At 48.3% G+C, this 18,965-nt stretch overlaps 1 protein-coding gene across 4 annotated transcripts in view; it reads left to right on the forward strand.

The window, feature by feature from the left end:
• Positions 1-2,168: 2,168 nt before the first annotated feature.
• Dgkd (diacylglycerol kinase delta) overlaps positions 2,169-18,965 on the forward strand; it is a 102,906-nt gene continuing 86,109 nt past the window's right edge. For 3 of the 4 annotated variants that reach the window (XM_045147125.1, XM_045147126.1, XM_045147127.1), the window contains exon 1: positions 2,169-2,324. In XM_045147125.1, coding sequence (XP_045003060.1) covers positions 2,169-2,324 — 156 coding nt within the window. The remainder of the gene's footprint in view (positions 2,325-18,965) is intronic. The other variant, XM_045147128.1, reaches the window with a different exon arrangement.

Here is an 18,965-nt window from a genome sequence, read left to right on the forward strand (position 1 = left end):
TAGGCCCCAGCTTTGTGACTCAATCAGACCCAACTTTAAATCCCTCCAGGGCTTCCTGCAGTCTCCAGGTCCTAGCAGAAAAGGCTAGCCCTTGATTTGGTCCATAAAATCTTATTTGACTTGCCAATCCCAGGCTCTATTTTTTTAAAATTATTTTTATTTATTTACTTGAGAGCAACACACACACAGAGAAAGAGGCGAAAGAGAGAGGAGAGAGAGAGAATGGGCACACCAGGGCCTCCAGCCACTGCAAACGAACTCCAGACGCCTGCGCCCCCTTGTGCATCTGGCTAAAGTGGGTCCTGGGGAATCAAGCCTCGAACTGGAGTCCTTAGGCTTCACAGGCAAGCGCTTAACCACTAAGCCATCTCTCCAGCCCTTTTTTTTTTGTTTTTTTTGAGGTAGGGTCTCACTCTAGCCCAGGCTGACCTGGAATTCACTATGGAGTCTCAGGGTGGCCTTGAACTCACAGCAATCCTCCTACCTCTGCCTTCCGAGTGCTGGGATTAAAGGTGTGCGCCACCACACCCAACCCAGGCTCCTATTAAAAAAATATATATTATACTAAGTGAGGTAACCCAGGCCCAGAAAGCCAAGTGTCGCATGTTCTCTCTCATATGTGGATCCTAGCTACAGGTGATTGGACTGCTGTGTGAGTAGGAAGAAAACTCAGTAGCAAAGGCCAATAAGCTAGAAAAGAGATATAAAGGGAAGAGAAAGGAAGGGAGGGGGGTACTTAATAGGGTGGTATTGTATATATGTAAGTAGAAGAATAGATTAATGGGGGTGAAAAGGCCCAAGTGAGGTCAGGGGAAGAGATTGAGTAAAGGAAAGGTGGCAGGAGGGCTAATCAAAATCTAAGAGGATATAAATAAGTCATATGGAAACATACTTTTTTGGACAATGCTTTTTGGACAATTGTTCCTAGAAAATTTTCAGTGCCAGGGATGGGATACCTTCCAGTTAGTTGTTGGCCAGGGAGGTCCCTGATGCCCCCAAACATTACAGGCTATTGTCGAGGCCCTTGGTTTCCTACCAGGAATAGATGGTAAGACCCTACTGCTGAAGACTCCACATACTTGGGCTGCAAGGCCACTGAGAAATCCTGCTGGAACTGAGCTGAAAACCTCCTCCATGTAGACCAGCTGACAGAAAGCTGCAAGCAGAGATAGAGAGAAGAGAGAAGAGAGACAAAGAGAATGGGCGTGCCAGGGCCTCCAGCTGCTCCAGATGCACTTTACATGGGTACTGGGGAATTGAACGCAGGTTGTTAAGAGTTTGTACGCAAGCACCTTAACCACTGAGCTATTTTTCCAGCCCTCCCCACCCGGTGCTCCTATCTTTTTAAAAAGAATTTATTATTATTTATTTGCGAGAGAGATAGAAAGAAAGGTAGAGATAGAAAGGGGGGGGGAGAGAGAGTGAGGGGGAGAGAGAGAGAGAGAGAGGGAGGGAGGGAGAGAGCGCGAATGGGCGTGCCAGAGCCTCTAGCTGCTGCAAATGAACTCCAGACACACATCTGGCTTACTGGGTCCTGGAGAACGGAACCTGGGTCCTTGGGCTTTGTAGGCAAGCGCCTTAACCGCAAGCCATCTCTCCAGTCGCAGGCTCCTATCTTTTCCTCCTTCAGAGGTCCAGCTTCATTTCTCTCGTTCTTCTTGCCCTCTGCACAGATCTGACCTCTGCCTGGAACACAGTTCTCCTGCAGAGGCAAGTCCTTGCATTGCCCATGTCTCTTCTTCAGCGACAGCTCTTCTTCCTGGCCCTGTAAGTCACATGCCTTCCCTCGCCAAACTGTTTAGCCAACGTAGTCCGGGGCCTCCTAGGGGTGGGTCACTCACACCCTGACGTGGAAGAGTAAGAAAAGCTTACCAAGGACCAAGAAGCACAAATTGTGACCCAAGAAGAAAAGTGACAGAAGGCGGAGGCGTGGGAAGGAGTCCAGCAGGAACTGCCTTCTAGGGGCCAGAGGGTCCTGGACTCCGCGCCTGCGCACACAGCGGAGTGTGCATATGTGTATGGTGCGGGGGGGGGGGGGGGGGGGGGGGAAGGGGACCGCAGGGGGCGGGTGCTCGCGAGGCCCCGCCCCATCTCGCCCCGCCCCCGAAAGGCCCCGCCCACCTCCCGCCCCGCCCCGCCCCCCGCGGCGCGCGCGCTGGCCGGGCAGCATGGCGGCGGCGGCGGGCGCCCCTCCGCCGGCTCCGCCGCAGCCTGCACCGCCGCCGCCGCCCGAGGAGTCGTCGGACAGCGAGCCCGAGGCGGAGCCGGGCTCCCCGCAGAAGCTCATCCGTAAGGTGTCCACGTCGGGCCAGATCCGTCAGAAGGTGAGCCGGCGGCGCGGCGCCGTGCTGCGGCCGGGCGCGCGCCCCTCACGCCACGGTCCCCGCCGAGGCCCGTGGCCCTGCCCGAGCGGCCGTCCAGGCCCGGCCCGGCCCGGCGCGGGGTTCCCGTGGGCGATGCTGCCGGCGCCGAGCGCCCCTCGGCCGCCACGGGCCGGAGTCCCGGCCGAGCGCGGGCCGGCGCGGTGGGGGCGCGGGTGGGCGCCGCGCGGGGCTCGGAGGGCCTCCGGGGAGCCCCCGCCGCCCGAGGACCCGGGGACACCGAGGCCTAGGGCCGCGACGGGGGAGGTGTGCTGCGCGTCCTGCCGCCGGACCGGCCGGGGGGGCTCCTGGCTGCACCCCGCCGCGGCCCGGGCTCTGCACATGGCTCAGCACCGGCGGGTGCCTTCCCGCAGACCTACCCGTGTGGTCCTCGCTAGTCGGTTCCCACCCGGGGGCGGGGGTCTTGCCTTCACCCCTGGGTCCCGAAGGGGAAGGGGTACGCGTCCAGTGGTCTCTTCTCCCTCCCTCCCGCCCTCGGGGAAGCCGGGACTGCGCACCCGCCGGGCACCGAACTCTCGGTGGAGAACTCCAGCTCTGGATCGGGTGCTGAAAGACGCAGGTCCTTTTTTTTTTTTTTTATTTGCAGGAGGAAAGTTGCACCCTTTGTTTTCCCTGTCTGGTTTCTGTTGCAAACTGCTTTTGTACGGTGAACCCTGTCTGTTGGAAGGGTTTCCTCAGGCAGGTGGCTGGACAGGTGGCCGAGAGCAGGTTGGATCCGTGGGGCAGCCCTTGCAGTTCCAGCTGGCACAGGCTTCCTCCTCCTGCTGCAGTGCGCTTTTCCTCTGGGACCAGTTAGTCCCTTTAGTGTGGGAACCATTTCTTGCTCTGTCTTCTGTTGCTTGGGATTAAGGACGTGGAAGTGCTGACATGTGGCAGACAGGCTTTGAAGTACCCCCGTTATTCGGCATGTGGGTGTTGGACACCTATGCTATTCTAGGTATAAGAATAATAGCCTTACTCACAATAGGGAGAGCAATTGTAGATAACAGTTCTTCATAGCTCTAGGCGCTTCAGGCGAGTTAATTTATTTTTCCCAGTGAGTCCAGTAGCAGCTCTTGTTCTGGTGTTCCGGGCTGGAAGTTAAAGTGGAGCAGTTAGACGACTTGCTGATAGTGTCACAGGTCGTGACACAGGAGGTGCAGTAGATCTGGGTTTGAACCTTTGGCGAGGATCCCACAGTGGAAGACAGCTTCTCCATCTTGGGGTTCCCTGTAGGTAGGCAGATGACACTTGAACAGGTTGCCTTGGAAGATTTGCCATTGCATGGAAAACTTTAGGTATACCTGGGAAGAATGCTCCATGGATCAGCTTGAATAGAATTTGGAAGAGGGTAGAAGGTCAGGACTGATTTTGAAGCACTGGCCTGTTTCAAGGTGGTTTATTATTTTTATTTTTTATTTTTGGCCTTGGACAAGAGAGCACCTCTGAAGACCATTCCAGGATGAGATGTGCCTCAAGAAGATGTCCAGGGAGCCCTGGGTGGCACTGATAGGAGTGTCTTCCCCTGGTGCTTGGTCTGCCCAGTGCAAGGTTGATCAGATCCTGTGACTGACAGGTGCGAAGGTCAAGACCGAGGTGGGAGAGAATTGGGTCCTCCTTTCTAGGGAGTTGGAAATTGTGTTGGTCAGGAGGTGTCTTCCCCCACCTCCTCTCCAGAAGAAAACAATAGCTGTTCTGGTTGAGGGGGAGTGCTGGTTACAGTGTTAAAAATACACCCGGAGGACTTGCCGTGCACATCTGTTGTACAGATAGCTAGCTTCAGGTCCATTTTCTTCTGGGTTGCTTGAGATTGTCAGAATGTGGGAACCGAAGTTTGTGCGTGCAGTGGAGCTCCCTTTTGTCGCAGAGAGGCCGTTCACAGAATTCTACTGGTAGATGAGGTATAGAAATAGGAATATCCAGTAATGTGGGCTGCCATTGGGCATCCCCGAAGGAACCAGAGCCCACTTTCACTGTTGGGCCAGAGGGCACTCAGTTATGGAAGCTGAGGCAGTGAGGCAACTTGGAGATGAGGCAATGTGCAGGAAACCACTGCCACCCTGCCCTGAGGGCCAAAGGGGAGACCACATCAGACTCCAGGGGCACCTGGCACCCTCGGCCCAGCCTTAGGCGGGCAGAGCTGCTGCTGTAAACATCCGGACCCCTCCTGCCTGGACACCCCGAGGGTCACCTCTGCCATTCGGAATAGAGTGAAACAGCCAGGGATGGATCTGAAGACCAGCTGGCCTGGGACCAGAGCTGTATGTATGGCAGGATTTCAAAATACTAGTCTAGTGCCAGCCAAAGCCGTCTTAATTTAGGGAGAGGCAAGATCCCTGGGGATCTAGTTAACTTGATTCTGGTGGAGGGTCTCTGGGTGGGGCCTTAGAATGTGCAGCTTTGGGGCGTGTGTGTGTGTGTGTGTGTGTGTGTGTGTGTGTGTGCATTGTATACTCGTGTATGGAGGCTAGAAGAAAAGCTTGGGTGTTTTCCTGAGGACAGTGACCATCCCTTTTTTTTTGAGACAAGCTCTTCCACTGAACACCAGTTTGGCTAGACTATCTAAGCCAGCAAGCCTGCCTCTGTCTCCCCAGCACTGGGATTATAGGTGTGCGCACCATAGCCAGCTTTTATGAGGGTGTTGAGCATCTGAACTCAGGTCCTCATGATTGTGTGGCAAGTGCTTTATCTACTGAGTCATTGCCCCGGCTCAGACCGTGCATTTCTAACAAGCTCCCAGAGATGATGGTGCTGGTCCAGGAAGCATAGTTTGAGAAGCAACACCTTAGGGTGTTCATGTAGAGGTGCCTTACCAAGCTTCAAGTGCAGTGCATCTTTATTTATTTATTTAATTTTTGAGGTAGGGTCTCAATCTAGCCTGGGCTGACCTGGAATTCACTCGGTATTCTCAGGGTGGCCTCAAACTCATGGTGATCCTCCTACCTCTGCCTCCTAAGTGCTGGTATTAAAGGCGTGTGCCCCCACGCCCAGCGTCAAGTGCATCTTTTAGTTATGAGGAGTTTGAAAAGCTTCCTCTGAGTTTTTAGTAAAGATAGGATGTGTGTAGTTGGGAATGGCCACTTACTAGGTTAGAGTTTCATGTCTGTCTGATGTTTCCATGTGTTTGAAACTGCCCCCAGCAAACACATGGCTTCATTTGTGTTTCCTGACCACAGTACACAGTCATGACTCCAGGACCACACAGCTAGAGTAGAAAAGAAAGTCGAGCTAATACACTGGTCAGTTAGTTCACTGGGACATTAGGTAGCATTTTGAAATTTGATTAAAGTAAGGTCTCGCCCTAGCCCAGCTGACCTGGAATTCACTCTGTAGTATTAGGCTGGCCTTGAACTCAGAATGATCCTCTTACCTCAGCCTCCCAAGTGCTGGGATTAAAGGCGTGTGCCACCATACCTGGCACGGTGTAATGTTTTGAAGATAGAGTTAAATTACACATTACTGAAAAAAGTTAACAGCATTTTGATATGAACATAGACATATTAGTACTTCTGATTTCAAATTTAAATATTCTTTTTGTTTTGTTTTATGAAATGAAGACTAGAAAAAATGAAGCAAAACGTTCAAGTTTAAAATATTTGAGGGCTGGCAGGCCGTGGTGGTGCATGCCTTTAATCCCAGCGCTTGGGAGGAAGAGGTAGGAGGATCACCATGAGTTCAAGGCCACCCTGAAATTCACTAACTACATAGTGAATTCCAGGTCAGCCTGGGCTAGAGTGAGACCCCACCTCAAAAAAAGCAAACAAACAAAAAAAAATATTTGAGGGCTGGAGAGATGGCTTAGTGGTTAAGGCACTTGCCTGTGAAGCCTGTGGATCCAGGTTTGATTCCCCAGTACCCATGTAAGCCAGATGCACATGGTGGCGCATGCATCTGGAGTGGCCAGAAGGCCCTGGCGTGTCCATTCTCTCTCACTTTCAAATAAATAAATGAAAGATTTGAAAACTCAGGTTTATGAAGTATAACTTGGTGTACCACCTAGCGCACTCATATAAACAGTACAGTTCAGTGGGCATGGTAACACACATCTGCAACCCTGGGTGCACAGGTGGCTGAGGCAGGAGGACCTGGATGTCTTAGCTACATAGTGGAGGCCCATCCTACAAAAACTGTGCTTATGAATGGTTTTCGTGTAGTCATAGTGTGCACCTGTCTCTGCAGTCATTTCAGAGCATTCTCATCACCCATTTCCTCCCAGCTTCCCCAGCCCTAGGCAACTACTCCTGTGGTTTCTGTCTGTATGTATTTGGCAGCTCTGGTCATTTTTTATAAATAGAATCATCTAGTAAGTTGTCTTGTGTGTTGTGTTGTTTTAGCACATTTACATTTTTTTTTTTTTTTGGTTTTTCGAGGTAGGGTTTCACTGTAGTCCAGGCTGACCTGGGATTTACTAGGTAGTCTCAGGGTGACCTCGAACTCATGGTGATCCTCCTCTGCCTGCAAAGTGCTGGGATTAAAGGCATGTGCCACCACGCCTGGCTTAAATTTTTTTATTTTTATTTTTTTAAATTATTTATTTATTTATTTGAGAGCGACAGACACAGAGAGAAAGACAGATAGAGGGAGAGAGAGAGAGAATGGGCGCGCCAGGGCTTCCAGCCTCTGCAAACGAACTCCAGACGCATGTGCCCCCTTGTGCATCTGGCTAACGTGGGACCTGGGGAACCGAGCCTCGAACCGGGGTCCTTAGGCTTCACAGGCAAGCGCTTAACTGCTAAGCCATCTCTCCAGCCCAAATTTTTTTTTCTTTATAAAAAATTTTTTTTTATTAACAACTTCCATGATTATAAAAAATATCCCATGGTTATACCCTCCCTCCCCCCACTTTCCCCTTTGAAACTCCACTCTCCCCATCTCAATCAGTCTCTCTTTTATTTTGATATCATGATCTTCTCCTCCTATTATGATGGTCTTATGTAGGCAGTGTCAGGCACTGTGAGGTCATGGATATCCAGGCCACTTTGTGTCTGGGTGGAGCACGTTGTAAGGAGTCCTACCCTTCCTTTGGCTCTTACATTCTTTCTGCCATCTCTTCCACATTAGACCTTGAGTCTTGGAAGGGGTGATAGAGATAATCAGTACTGAGCACTCCTGTCACTTCTTTCCAGCACCATGATGCCTTCTGGGTCATCCCAAGGTCAGTGCCATCTGAAAAGAGAAGATTCTCTACCAAAAGTGAGAGTAGCATTAATATAAGGGTATGAACAGTAAGAGAAGTGGTTGGTTACTGGGCAGTTTGATAAGCGTAGTATATACATTTAGCCAGACAGCAGCAGATGTTACACCCCTAGGGCTCATGACTATACCCCTGTTTTAAGTTTTGTGTATCAGGGATGTATTCCTTCCCATGGAGCAGGCCTCCAGTCCAATTAGAGGGCAGTTGGTTTCCACCATGACAGACATGCCACTATTGCACCCGTTGGCTCATTTGGCGTGGCTGGCCAAATATAAGGCTTGCAAAGTCCACTGTTGAGCATCTTCACTGGTGTTTTCTCTCTCTCCCATTGAACTGCATCTGGCTTAACATTTTATGTTAGCATACAGAGTGATGGGTTTCATTCTGGTACGCCAGTACATATACCTCATGGTACTTTCTTTATCACATTTTCAGGATCTTCTGTGTTACAGCATGTATCAGTACCACACTCCTTTTTATTACTTAATAACTAACCCTTTACTGTAAGGATTTGCTTCATCCTTTTGTATGTGTATTTGTATGTGGTGTGCATGAACATGGTGTGTATGTGTGTAGCTACATCTGCATGTATTTGCATGTCTGTGTGGAGGTCAGAGGTAGTCATTAGGTGTCTTGCTCTTTATTTATTTATTTATTTTTGTTTTTTCAAGGTAGGGTCTTGTAGCCCAGGCTGTCCCAGAATGCACTATCTAGTCTCAGGCTAGCCTTGAATTCACAGCGATCCTCCTACCTCTGCCTCCCAAGTACTGGGATTAAAGGTGTATGCCACCATACCTGGCAAAATAAATATATATTTATTTGAGAGAAAGAGGCAGAGAGCGAGCAAGAGAGAATGTGAATGGCGTGCTAGGGTCTCCAGCAGCTGGAAATGAGCTCCAGACGCATGTGCCACCTTGTGCATTGGGCTTATGGGGGTCTTAGGGAATCGAACCTGGGTCCTTTGGCTTTGCAGGCAAACACCTTAACTACTGAGCCATCTCTCCAGCCCTTGTTTGTTTATTTTGAGGTAGGGTCTCATTGTAGTCCAGGCTGATCTGGAATTCACTATGTAGTCCAAGGCTGGCCTCTGGCTCACAGCAGTCCTTGTAGCTCTGCCTCCTCAGTGCTGGGATTAAAGGTATGCACCTCCACGCCCAGCTGTGCTTACTTTTTTAAAAAAAAATTTTTATTTATTTTTTTTATTTATTGGAGAATTTATTTTTATTTATGAGACACACACACACACACACACACACACACACACACACACAGAAAGAGAGAGAGAATAGGTGCACCAGGGCCTCTAGCCACTGCAAACAAACTCCAGATGCTTGAGCCACCATGTACAGCTGGCTTCCATGGAACCTGGAGAATCGAACCTGGGTCCTTAGGCTTTGCAGGCAAGTGCCTTAACCGCTAAGCCATCTCTCCAACCCTTTGCTTACTTTTTGAGACAGGATTGCTCACTGAACCCAGAGCTTCACAGAATGAGCTAGACAAGCTAGGCAGTAAGCCCTGGGGATTGTCCGCCTCTCCAGCACTGGGATGACAGGCGCACACCAGCGTGCCAGGCATTTTCCTGGGTTCTAGGAATCTGAACTCAGCTCTTCATGCTTGACACAAAAACCACCTCCCCTGCCCCAGGATATGCTTCATTTTACTCATTCAACATTGTGGACATTTGGGTCACTTTTGCTCTTTGGATTTTTCGATAATGCGCTTGTGGACACTTGTTTATTTATTTATTTTTTAGTGACAGCTTCCATAATTATAGACAATAAGCCATGGTAATCCTCCTCCCCACTTTCCCTTTGCAACTCCACTCTCCATCATATCCCCTCCCCCTCTCAATCACTCTTTTATTTTGATGTCATGATCTTTTCCTTCTATTTTGATGGTCTTGTGTAGGTAGTGTCAGGCGCTGTGAGGTCATAGATATCCAGGCCATTTTGTGTGTGGAAGAGTACATTGTAAGGAGTCCTACCCTTCCTTTGGCTCTTACATTCTTTCTGCCACCCCTTCCGCAATGGACCCTGAGCCTTGGAAGGTGTGACAGAAATATTTCAGTGCTGATCACTCCTCTGTCACTTCTTCTCAGCACTCTGGTAACTTTTGAGTCATCCCAGTGGTTACTGCCATCTGAAAAGAGAAGCTTCTGTAACCAAAAGTTTGAGTAGCATTAATATGTGGGTATGAACATTAAGAGAAGTGCTTACTGGGCAGTTTGGTGTTTATTTATTAGAGAGAGAGAGGGAGGGAGGGAGGGAGGGAAGGAGGGGTAAAAAGAGAGAATACGGGGGCTGGAAATGTGGCTTAGCAGTTGAGAGAGAGAGAATAGGTATGCCAGGGCCTGTAGCCACTGCAAATGAACGCCAGATGCATGTGTCACTTTGTGCATTTGGCTTACATGGGTACTGGGGAATTGAACCTGGGTTGTTAGGCTTTGCCAGCAAGTCAAGTGCCTTAAGCACTAAGCTATCTCTCCAGCTCTGAAGGTTTTTTTTTTTTTTTTTTGAGATAGGATCCACTATGTAGGCCTGGTTGGTCTCAAATTCATAGAAGTCCTACTGCCTCTGCCTCCTGAATGCCAGGGTTACAGGTATTCCACCATGCTCAGCTTCATACTGGGATATTTTTTTTTATTGACAACTTCCATGATTTTAAACAATATACTATGGTAATTCCCCCCACTTTCCCCTTTGAAACTCCACTCTCCATCATATCCTCTCCCCCTCTCAATCAGTCTCTCTTTTATTTTGATGTCATGATCTTTTCCTCCTATTATGATGGTCTTGTGTAGGTAGTGTCAGGCATTGTGAGGTCTTGGATATCCGGGACATTTTGTGTCTGGAGGGAGCAAGTTATAAGGAGCCCTACTCTTCCTTTGTCTCTTACATTCTTTCAGCCACCTTTTTTTTCCCAGTGGACCCTGAGCCTTGGAAGGGGTGATAGAGATATTGCAGTGCTGAGTACTCCTCATAGTGGGGTATTTTAATGCCCTAGTCTCAAGTGGTATTTCAAAAAACAGTCTAAAAAATTGTAGAAGAATCAGCCGGGCGTGGTGGCGCATGCCTTTAATCCTAGTACTCGGGAGGCAGAGGTAGGAGGATCGCCGTGAGTTTGAGGCCACCCTGAGACTCCATAGTGAATTCCAGGTCAGCTTGGGCCAGAGTGAGACCCTACCTCAACAACAACAACAAAAAAAAAAAAAAAAAAAAAGAGAGAGAAAAAAAAATTGTGGAAGAGTCAAACAATATGAGTGCTAAACTTGACCTAATGGATATTCTAGAATCACATTTGTTAGAATTTACTGTGTGAGCTGGGCATAGTGGTGCACACCTTTAATCCCAGCACTCAGGAAGCAGAGGTAGGAGGATTGCCATGAGTTCGAGGCCACTCTGAGACTACAGAGTGAATTCCAGATCCTTACCTTGAAAAGCCAAAAAAAAAAAAAAAAAAGAGAGAGACCTTACTGTATGCTGTTGTGGATGGTGAGGGAAATCATGAGGCCACAGCCTCTATTGTTGTTGGGGGCGCAGGAGACATTTTCTTCAGTGGTGTAGCCACTGGTCACTTGAACATGCTCTGGCAAGTAACCTTACACACACACACCCAAGCAGAAGAGGGACTGGTTGGGAAGAAGGGGTTTGGTGGAAGGGGCACAGAGAGGTGGATACGAAAAGGTAATGGGAAGGGATAATGATCAAAATACATTAAATAGGCATGTAAAAATTGTCAGTTAAAGTAAAAAAAAAAATTTGCTATGTCCTAGCCACAAGTCAGGTCTTAGCAACTTCCACTGGACTGAAACTATGTAGATTATCGTCTCTAGTAACAGTGGAATTAAGCCAGGATTAATAAAAAGAAACTTCCAGATGTATTTGGGAATTTAGGCATCTATTTTTCAATATTGTATGAGTCAAAGAAAGCTAGAGTATATTTGGAGTTGAATGATAGCAAAAGGTGGCTAACATAGCTCCTATGGTAGCACATGCCTGTAATCTTTTAGCGCCTCCTGAGGCAGGAGGAGTACAAGTTTGAGGCCATCCGGGCCTACATAGTGAGACCCATTTCCAAAAACAAACAATCAACCAACCAAATAAGTAAACTAATAGGTTACATCTGAGGTCATGTTTAGAGGGAAATGTACATCATTAAATGCATATATTAAAAAAGAAGGCCTGCTGAAAGTTCATGAAAATTGGATGAGACTAACAACACATTGAATTCAATGACAATAGAATAAGGAAATACCTTTTTAAAAAAAGTATTCTATTATTTATTTATTTGAGAGAGAAGCGGGGGAGGGAGAAGGCGAGGGAGAGAATAGGTGCACCAGAGCTTCTAGCCACTGCAGGTGAACTCCAGATACATGAACCAACTTGTGCATCTGGCTTTATGTAGGTACTGGGGACTCAAGCCTGGGTCCTTTGGCTTTGTCATAAGTGCCTTAACTGCTAAGCCATCTCTCTCCAGCCCGGGTATATCTTTTAAAGGATTAATAAAAGGAGGAGGCGGAGGAAGAGGCAGGATTAGTTGGTAACAAGGTTTGTAAAGATCCTGTGGCTGGAGGTAGTTGAAATTGGGCTGGGGGTGTGTGCTGAAAGAAAGGTGTAGTTGTTATAGGTGCATGAGAAAGCAGGAGGCTGGAGAGCTGGCTTGGAAGTTGCATTGGGAGGTAAAGTCCCTCATAGGAGTCGGAGGGCAAAGGTCGCTCTAGCTGAGTCTTGGTTGTCTTAAGTGGATACTGCTGACCCTGTTGTGCGATAGTGGAAGCCTGGGCCAGAGTCATGACCTGGGGATGATGGAGAAAGTTACCTGGGTTTGAAAGTGACTTTGGAGGGCACTGTGCTGACTTACTATTGATGCTGGGGAAGAGGAGCTGGGCCATGGGTGGCTGGGGACCAGTGAGAACCAGTCTGGGGCTGTGCTCTGACCTGGTCTGATGCTTGATGGCTTGGACAGGCCTCTGTGCTCTCTCCCAGCTCAAATGGGGACGGTTCATCTCTGCCTGAGAGTGAGGTCAGGGTACCAGTGGGTCAGGACTGCTCAGAGGATATTTATGGCCTCTGGAAGTGGGCAGAGGAGAGCCTGGGAGGCCAGGGGGACAGGGGAGAGAAGCGCTGCAGAGAAGGCGAGGGTCAGTCCTCAGAGGGAGTGCGACATGCAGCATGTCTCATGTCCCTCAGCTGGTGTTGCCTTAGCGTGAGGACGCTTTTCTGTACAGCACCACCAGTGTCACATCTGAAATAAATGACACACGCTTTCAATTTTCCCATTTAAGCCCCAAGTGTCTTTGATGGCCTCCCTCTTGGGAACCAGGTACCAGTCAGATTTCCACACTGAACTGGTTAGTTCTCACTAGTTTCTTGACCCAGAGCAGCTCCTCCCCCCCCCCCCCCCCCCCCCCCCGCCCCCAGGAGACTGCCGGGAGAGACAAGGCAGTTGTCTTGTAAACCTTGTATCTGATTGTTTCCTTATGGGCTTTGATGTATTGTTCCTGTAGCCTCTGCTTCCTGTAACCTGGAAGTGAGAGGTCTGTGAGACTGTCAGAGTCAGCCTGGTGTTTTGGGCAGCTTTGGATATGGGATGTGCCAAACTCTGTCCTGTATCCTATAGGAGCCATCTCCTGCTAACTGTTCATCTAAGGTGTTATCACTAGATGTTTTCCTGCAGATGTGGGATCCTACCTTACAATTAGCAAGCCACCTGGGGGAATTGCACGTGGGCACCTGGTCATTGTGCAGCCTTGGTATAGCAGGTCCACTTCATTCTCCTGTTGGGTCTCTGTGGATTTTTTGGGGGGCACTTCTTTCTGTATGCAGAGTGGTTGATCTGCACTCTGCCCATGGACTGTGTGTGCATGTGTGTATGTGTGGGGGCCAGAGGGTAACTCTTCATGTCTTCTTCAGATGCTCTCCAACTTATTTTTTGTTTTCATATTTTATTTTATTTTGGTTTTTCGAGGTAGGGTCTCACTCTAGCCCAGGCTGACCTGGAACTCACGATGTGCTCTCAGGGTGGTCAAACTCATGGCGATCCTCCTACCTCTGCCTCCCAAGTACTGGGATTAAAGGCGTGTGCCACCACGCCTGGCTTTTGTTTGTATTTTTTGAAGTAGGGTCTTGGCCTAGCCCAGGCTGATGTGGAATTCACTATGTAGTCTCAGGCTGGCCTTGAACTCACAGCCATCCTCCTACCTCGAGTGTTGGGATTAAATTGTGTGCATCACCATGCCTGGAGTTCACCTTTCTTTTTGGGACTGGCTCTTTTCGCTGAGCCTAGAGCTCAGTAATTCTGCTGGACTAGCTGCTGATCCTCAGGGTGCTCCTTCTCCACCTCCCGAGTGCATACCACATGCCTAGCTTTGCTCTCATGTGGGTGCTGAGGGTCCCTGGCGGGCACTTTCCCCTAAGCCATCTCAGCCATTTCACTTCTGTTTACCCTGCGGCAGCATGCTGCTGCCGACACTTGGTGTATCGTTCGTGTTCCCCCGTGTCTCTGCCAGCTGGATTTTAATTCTGCTGTTGGGTGGTGATTTTTGTCTTTCAATTTCATCCTGTTCTCATTTTGGTACTCCCTGTCCTTTAAAAAATGCTTAATTTAATTTTTTTAATAACGGCAGTGTCTTCTTGCATGCTGAGGACGACAGAGGCACCTGTTCGCTCTTTGCGGTGCTGGGCACTGCACCTGCTAGGCGGCGCTGTTAGCACTGAGCCTCTTCTCCAGCCCAGTGAGCGTGCATTTTCCAAAATGCCTTCCATTTTCTACACTCATTGATTTCATATTGATGCATGTACCTTTTCTTCAGTCCCCACCTGCCCCATTTTGCTTTGACTTACTGGTCCTTGAGTGGTTTATGTTCCTGTCAGTCGAGTGCGGGCCTGCTGGGGGAGACGTGGAATGTATTTGGATTGGCCATAGGCTCGTTCTGAGCCGCAGGAGGGCACTGCCCCATTTTCTGTGTCCTGTGTAGACTGTGTATCCCTGAGTAGTGGGCGTTGAGCAGTCTTCTGTCTCCTACCTTGGGGTGGCTCTGCTCTGTTGTGTCTCAGAAGAGAGGGCTGAAATCGTGAACGGGAGGCCTGCCTCTAGCTTGAAGTCCACTCAATTACTGATGAATAGTGCTTTGTACTTGTGGAAAGATGGAAGAGGAGATCTACTTCCCGCTCCTTCCTCCCCTCCCTCTCCTTTTTCTCTCTTTTCTCTCATTACCGTGACTGAATAATAACTGGCAGTCAGCTTAAGGAGGGGTTTATTTTGGCTTATAGATCCGGATGGGCAGTAGAGCCCATCAAGGCTGCGAAGGCATGGTAACAGGAGAGGGGGACTGGCTGGTCACACTGTGTCCACAGTCAGGAAGCAGAGCGTGTGTAAGGAAGCAGGGCTCTGCTACAAAACCTCACAGCCTTTCCCTTTGACCGTTTCCTCCAGCAAGACTCCACCGCAGCCCTCCCAAACAGCTGCCATCTGGGCACCGCGTGTGCAGATGCCCGAGCCTGTGGGAACATTTCATAGTTAAACTGCACTTGTTGCCGAGGTCTTGATACTGAGGTCAAGCTGGACTTGAACTCACCGTTTTCCTGCTTTGGCTTCCCAAGCCCTGGGATTATAGGCCTGTTCTCCTGCTGCAGAAGCTTTTAATTTTAAGCAAGTCCAGTATTTTTCTTTTGTTGCTTGTGTTCATTGCCAAGCCAAGGTCAAGAAGCTGCAGTTCTCTGACTGCTTCAGTCCTTAGCTTCAGTCAGATCTGTTTTGAGTTCTCTCACTCTTTTTTGTTTTTCCCCTCTCGAGGTAGGGTCTCACTGTGGCCCAGGCTGACCTGGAATTCACTGTGTAGTCCAAGGGTAGCCTCGAACTCATGGTGATCCTCCTACCTCCGCCTCCTGAGTGCTGGGATTACAGTTGTATTCCCCTGTGTCAGGCTGTCAGAGGAATTACTTCTTCCAGTTATTATTACTATCGTTATTACTATTAGTAATTAAAATTACTTATTTGAGAGAGACAGAAAGGGAGAGAGGGAGGGAGAGAGAGAGAATGGGCATGCTAGGGCATCCAGCCACTGCAAATGGACTCCACATGCATGCACCACCTTGTGCATGTAGCCTGCATAGGTATTGGGGAATTGATCTTCAAACTGGGGTCCTTAGGCTTCATAGGCAAGTGCTTAACCGCTAAGCCATCTCTCCAGCCCACTATTAGTAATTTTGAGACAAGATCTCCCTCTGTAGTCCAGGCTGGCCTAGAACTAGTGCTTTGACTTTACTTGTAGAAATATTCTAATATTTTATTTTATTTTATTTATTTGACAAAGAGAAAGAGAGGGAGAGAGAGAATGGACACGCCAGGGCTCCAGCCATTGCAAATGAACTCTAGATGCATGCGCCGCCTTGTGCATCTGGTTTATGTGGGTCCTGGGGAGTTGAACCTGGGTCCTTCGGCTTTGCAGATAAACGTCTTGACTGCTAAGCCATCCTTCCAGCTCTACTTGTAGAAGTATTCTTATGGATGGTTAGGAGGCATTTATATGTTTAAAAGGAAATCTTGGCCCCTCAAATTTTATTGCCATAGAACTCTTCTAATTTCTAGAGAGACTTGATTCAGTTTTTTCATAGTTCAATAAGATGTGAAATAACACTAGTGTCATCCAACCTCGTGTGTCACACACCCCCCCCCCCCCCCCCCCGCCAGTTGCTCATGTCTGTGTCTGAGCACATCTTCCGAGGCTGGCCGAGGAGAGCCCCGGCAAGCAGTGTGCTTAGTCTGTGTGGCCGTGTTTGAGCTCACATCTTCTTCTGAGGCTGACAAGGGGAGCCCAGGGCTCCTGGTCTCCTTTCTCTGTGTGGCTGGGGTTTGTGCTTTCAGTGGAAAAATAGAACCTAGGGTGTCAGGACTGTGAGGTGTGTGTGATTGTCTAGTGGGCTTTTAAACTGTCTTACGTGATTATTCTATCTAAATATTTTGTATAAGCTGAAAATTTGCTATTTATAGAAACCTCTTGAAATGTGAGTTAATTCCAAGAAAATACACACTCTTGACCTAAAATTCCACCAGTGGGATCCTGTCCTTGGGAAATAATCTTTTCTGTTTGTTTTGTTCTTTTGAGACAGGGTCCTGGTTAATGGGGAACTCACTCTTTGCCCAAGTTGGCCTGAACTTGTGACAGTCCTCCTGTGTCTGCCTCCCGAGTGCTGGAATTACAGGTGTCTGTCACCACACGTAGCGGCAAAAATAACTTAAATATACAATAAAAGACATCATAAGTCGGGCATGGTGGCACACACCTTTAATGTCACTATTCAGGAGGCAGAGGTAGGAGGATTGTTGTGAGTTTGAGGCCAGCTTGAGAGTACATAGTGAATTCCAGGTTAGCCTGAACCAGAGCGAGACCCTACCTCACAAAACCAAAAAAAGGAAAAGAGAGAGAGAGACATAGACAACATGTTCATTGCACCATTATTGGGTATAAGAAGTTACAGGGCTGGAGAGATGGCTTAGCAGTTAAGGTGCTTGCCTGCAAAGCCTAAGGGCCCAGGTTTGATTCCCCAGAACCACATAAGCCAGATGCACAAAGTGGTACATGCATCAGGAGTTCATTTGCAGTGGCCTGGCACACTGTTTTTTTTCTCTCTCTTTCTCTCAATAAATAAAAATGATTTTTTTTTAAAGTTACAAACAGGTTGGGGTTGTGTGTCTCAGTGTTTGAGCACACACATACTCACCATGTGGGGTCCTTATCCAGGACCAAACCAAAACACAGGTTTCATACAACCTTAGTGTCCTTGTTCAAGTTTAAAACCCATTGTGTTTTTTTTTTTTTTTTTTGGTGTTTTTGTTTTTTTTTTGGTTTTTCGAGGTACGGTCTCACTCTGGTCTAGGCTGACCTGGAATTAACTCTGTAGTCTCAGGGTGGCCTTAAACTCACGGTTATTCTCCTACCTCTGCCTCCTGAGTGCTGGGATTAAAGGCGTGCGCCACCATGCCCGGCCCCATTGTGGTTTTTGATTCAGGTCACATGTCCCCCATAAACTTAGGCGTTCTGAATGCTAGGTTCCCGATTTAGGAATTAACACCTTCTGGGGGCAGTGTATTGTTGGGGGCGGGCTTATGGGTGTTATAGCCAGTTTCCCCTTGCCAGTGTTTGGCACATGCTCCTGTTCCTGTTGTCCACCTGATGTTGGCCAGGGGGTGATATCCACCCTCTGCTCATGCCATCGTTTTCACCGTGCCATTATGAAGCTTCCTCTTGAGTCTGTAAGCCAAAATAAACTCTTTTCCCTCCAAAGCTGCTCTTGGTCAGGTGATTTCTGCCAGCAATGCGAACCTGACTGCGGCGCCCATCAACCCTCTTCAGTTGACTGTCAGTGGATGAATGGCACGCTGGTCAGTACCAAGTGCTGGCCTGTGCTTGCAACATGTGTGGACTGTCTGTCTTCACCTTCACAACCATATGAAGGTTGTGACAAGATAGCACTCTGGTCTTAATCATACAGCTGGCAGGGTGTACTGGCAAGAGTGGGTGCCACCTGGTGTAGCCAGCTGTGCAGGTGATTGGAGGAATTGGGGATGGGGACAGTGTTCTGTGCTGTTGGGGCAAAAGAGAGGCAACACCATGCTTATAGAACACACGTTAGCTGTGTGCAAACAGTACTCCAGGGAAGACGGTGAAAGAGGGTTCCAGATTGATCCTGGGGCTTACGTTGGATTTGGGTTATTTTTAGCTTCCATCTGTTGTTCTGCATGTCTACAAGGAAGTGTCTATCTTGTGCAGACATGAAGTGTCCTTTAGTGAAGGTCTGGGTGGGGAGTGTGCTAAGTGTGGCTGCGGAGGGTGGTTTCCTCCTATGTAGGAAATGTCTGTCGTCTGCCTCCTCTCTGGAATGTTCTTAAACATAGCCAAAACTGTTGGATGAAAGCAGACTGAATTCAAGGAGCCAAATATACAACAAGGCACGATTTGTAAGAACATAGGGCTTAAATTTCACAATATCCTAATCAGTGTGCACATTGTATAGGACAACTTGGTTATGTTGCCCTTTGTGTAAACTTTTAACTCCTGTGTTGAAAATAAATCTACACTCATCTAAGCAGAGTTGAAGTTCTTGTTATAAATAAGGTCTCTTTTAGTTGCCCAGTCAATCATGTGATGAATGGGCACTGTCATTATGTCAGCATCTTTCAACATCTGAATACATAAAATAGGATTGGGCACAGAGAGATAAAATAAAAGTGATCTAGTCAAATATTGTTTGGAAAAGGTTATCAAGTCATTTTTTTTCAAGTATGAGAGAGGGAGAGGGGAAAGAGAGAATGGGCACTCCATGGCCTCCTGCTGTTTCAGACACAAACTCCAGATGCATAGTCCACTTTATGTATCTGGTTTTATGTGCTGTTATTTTATTTTTTATTTT

Source organism: Jaculus jaculus, chromosome 4 (genome assembly GCF_020740685.1).
Source record: "Jaculus jaculus isolate mJacJac1 chromosome 4, mJacJac1.mat.Y.cur, whole genome shotgun sequence".
In the NCBI taxonomy this organism is placed as follows: Eukaryota; Metazoa; Chordata; class Mammalia; order Rodentia; family Dipodidae; genus Jaculus; species Jaculus jaculus.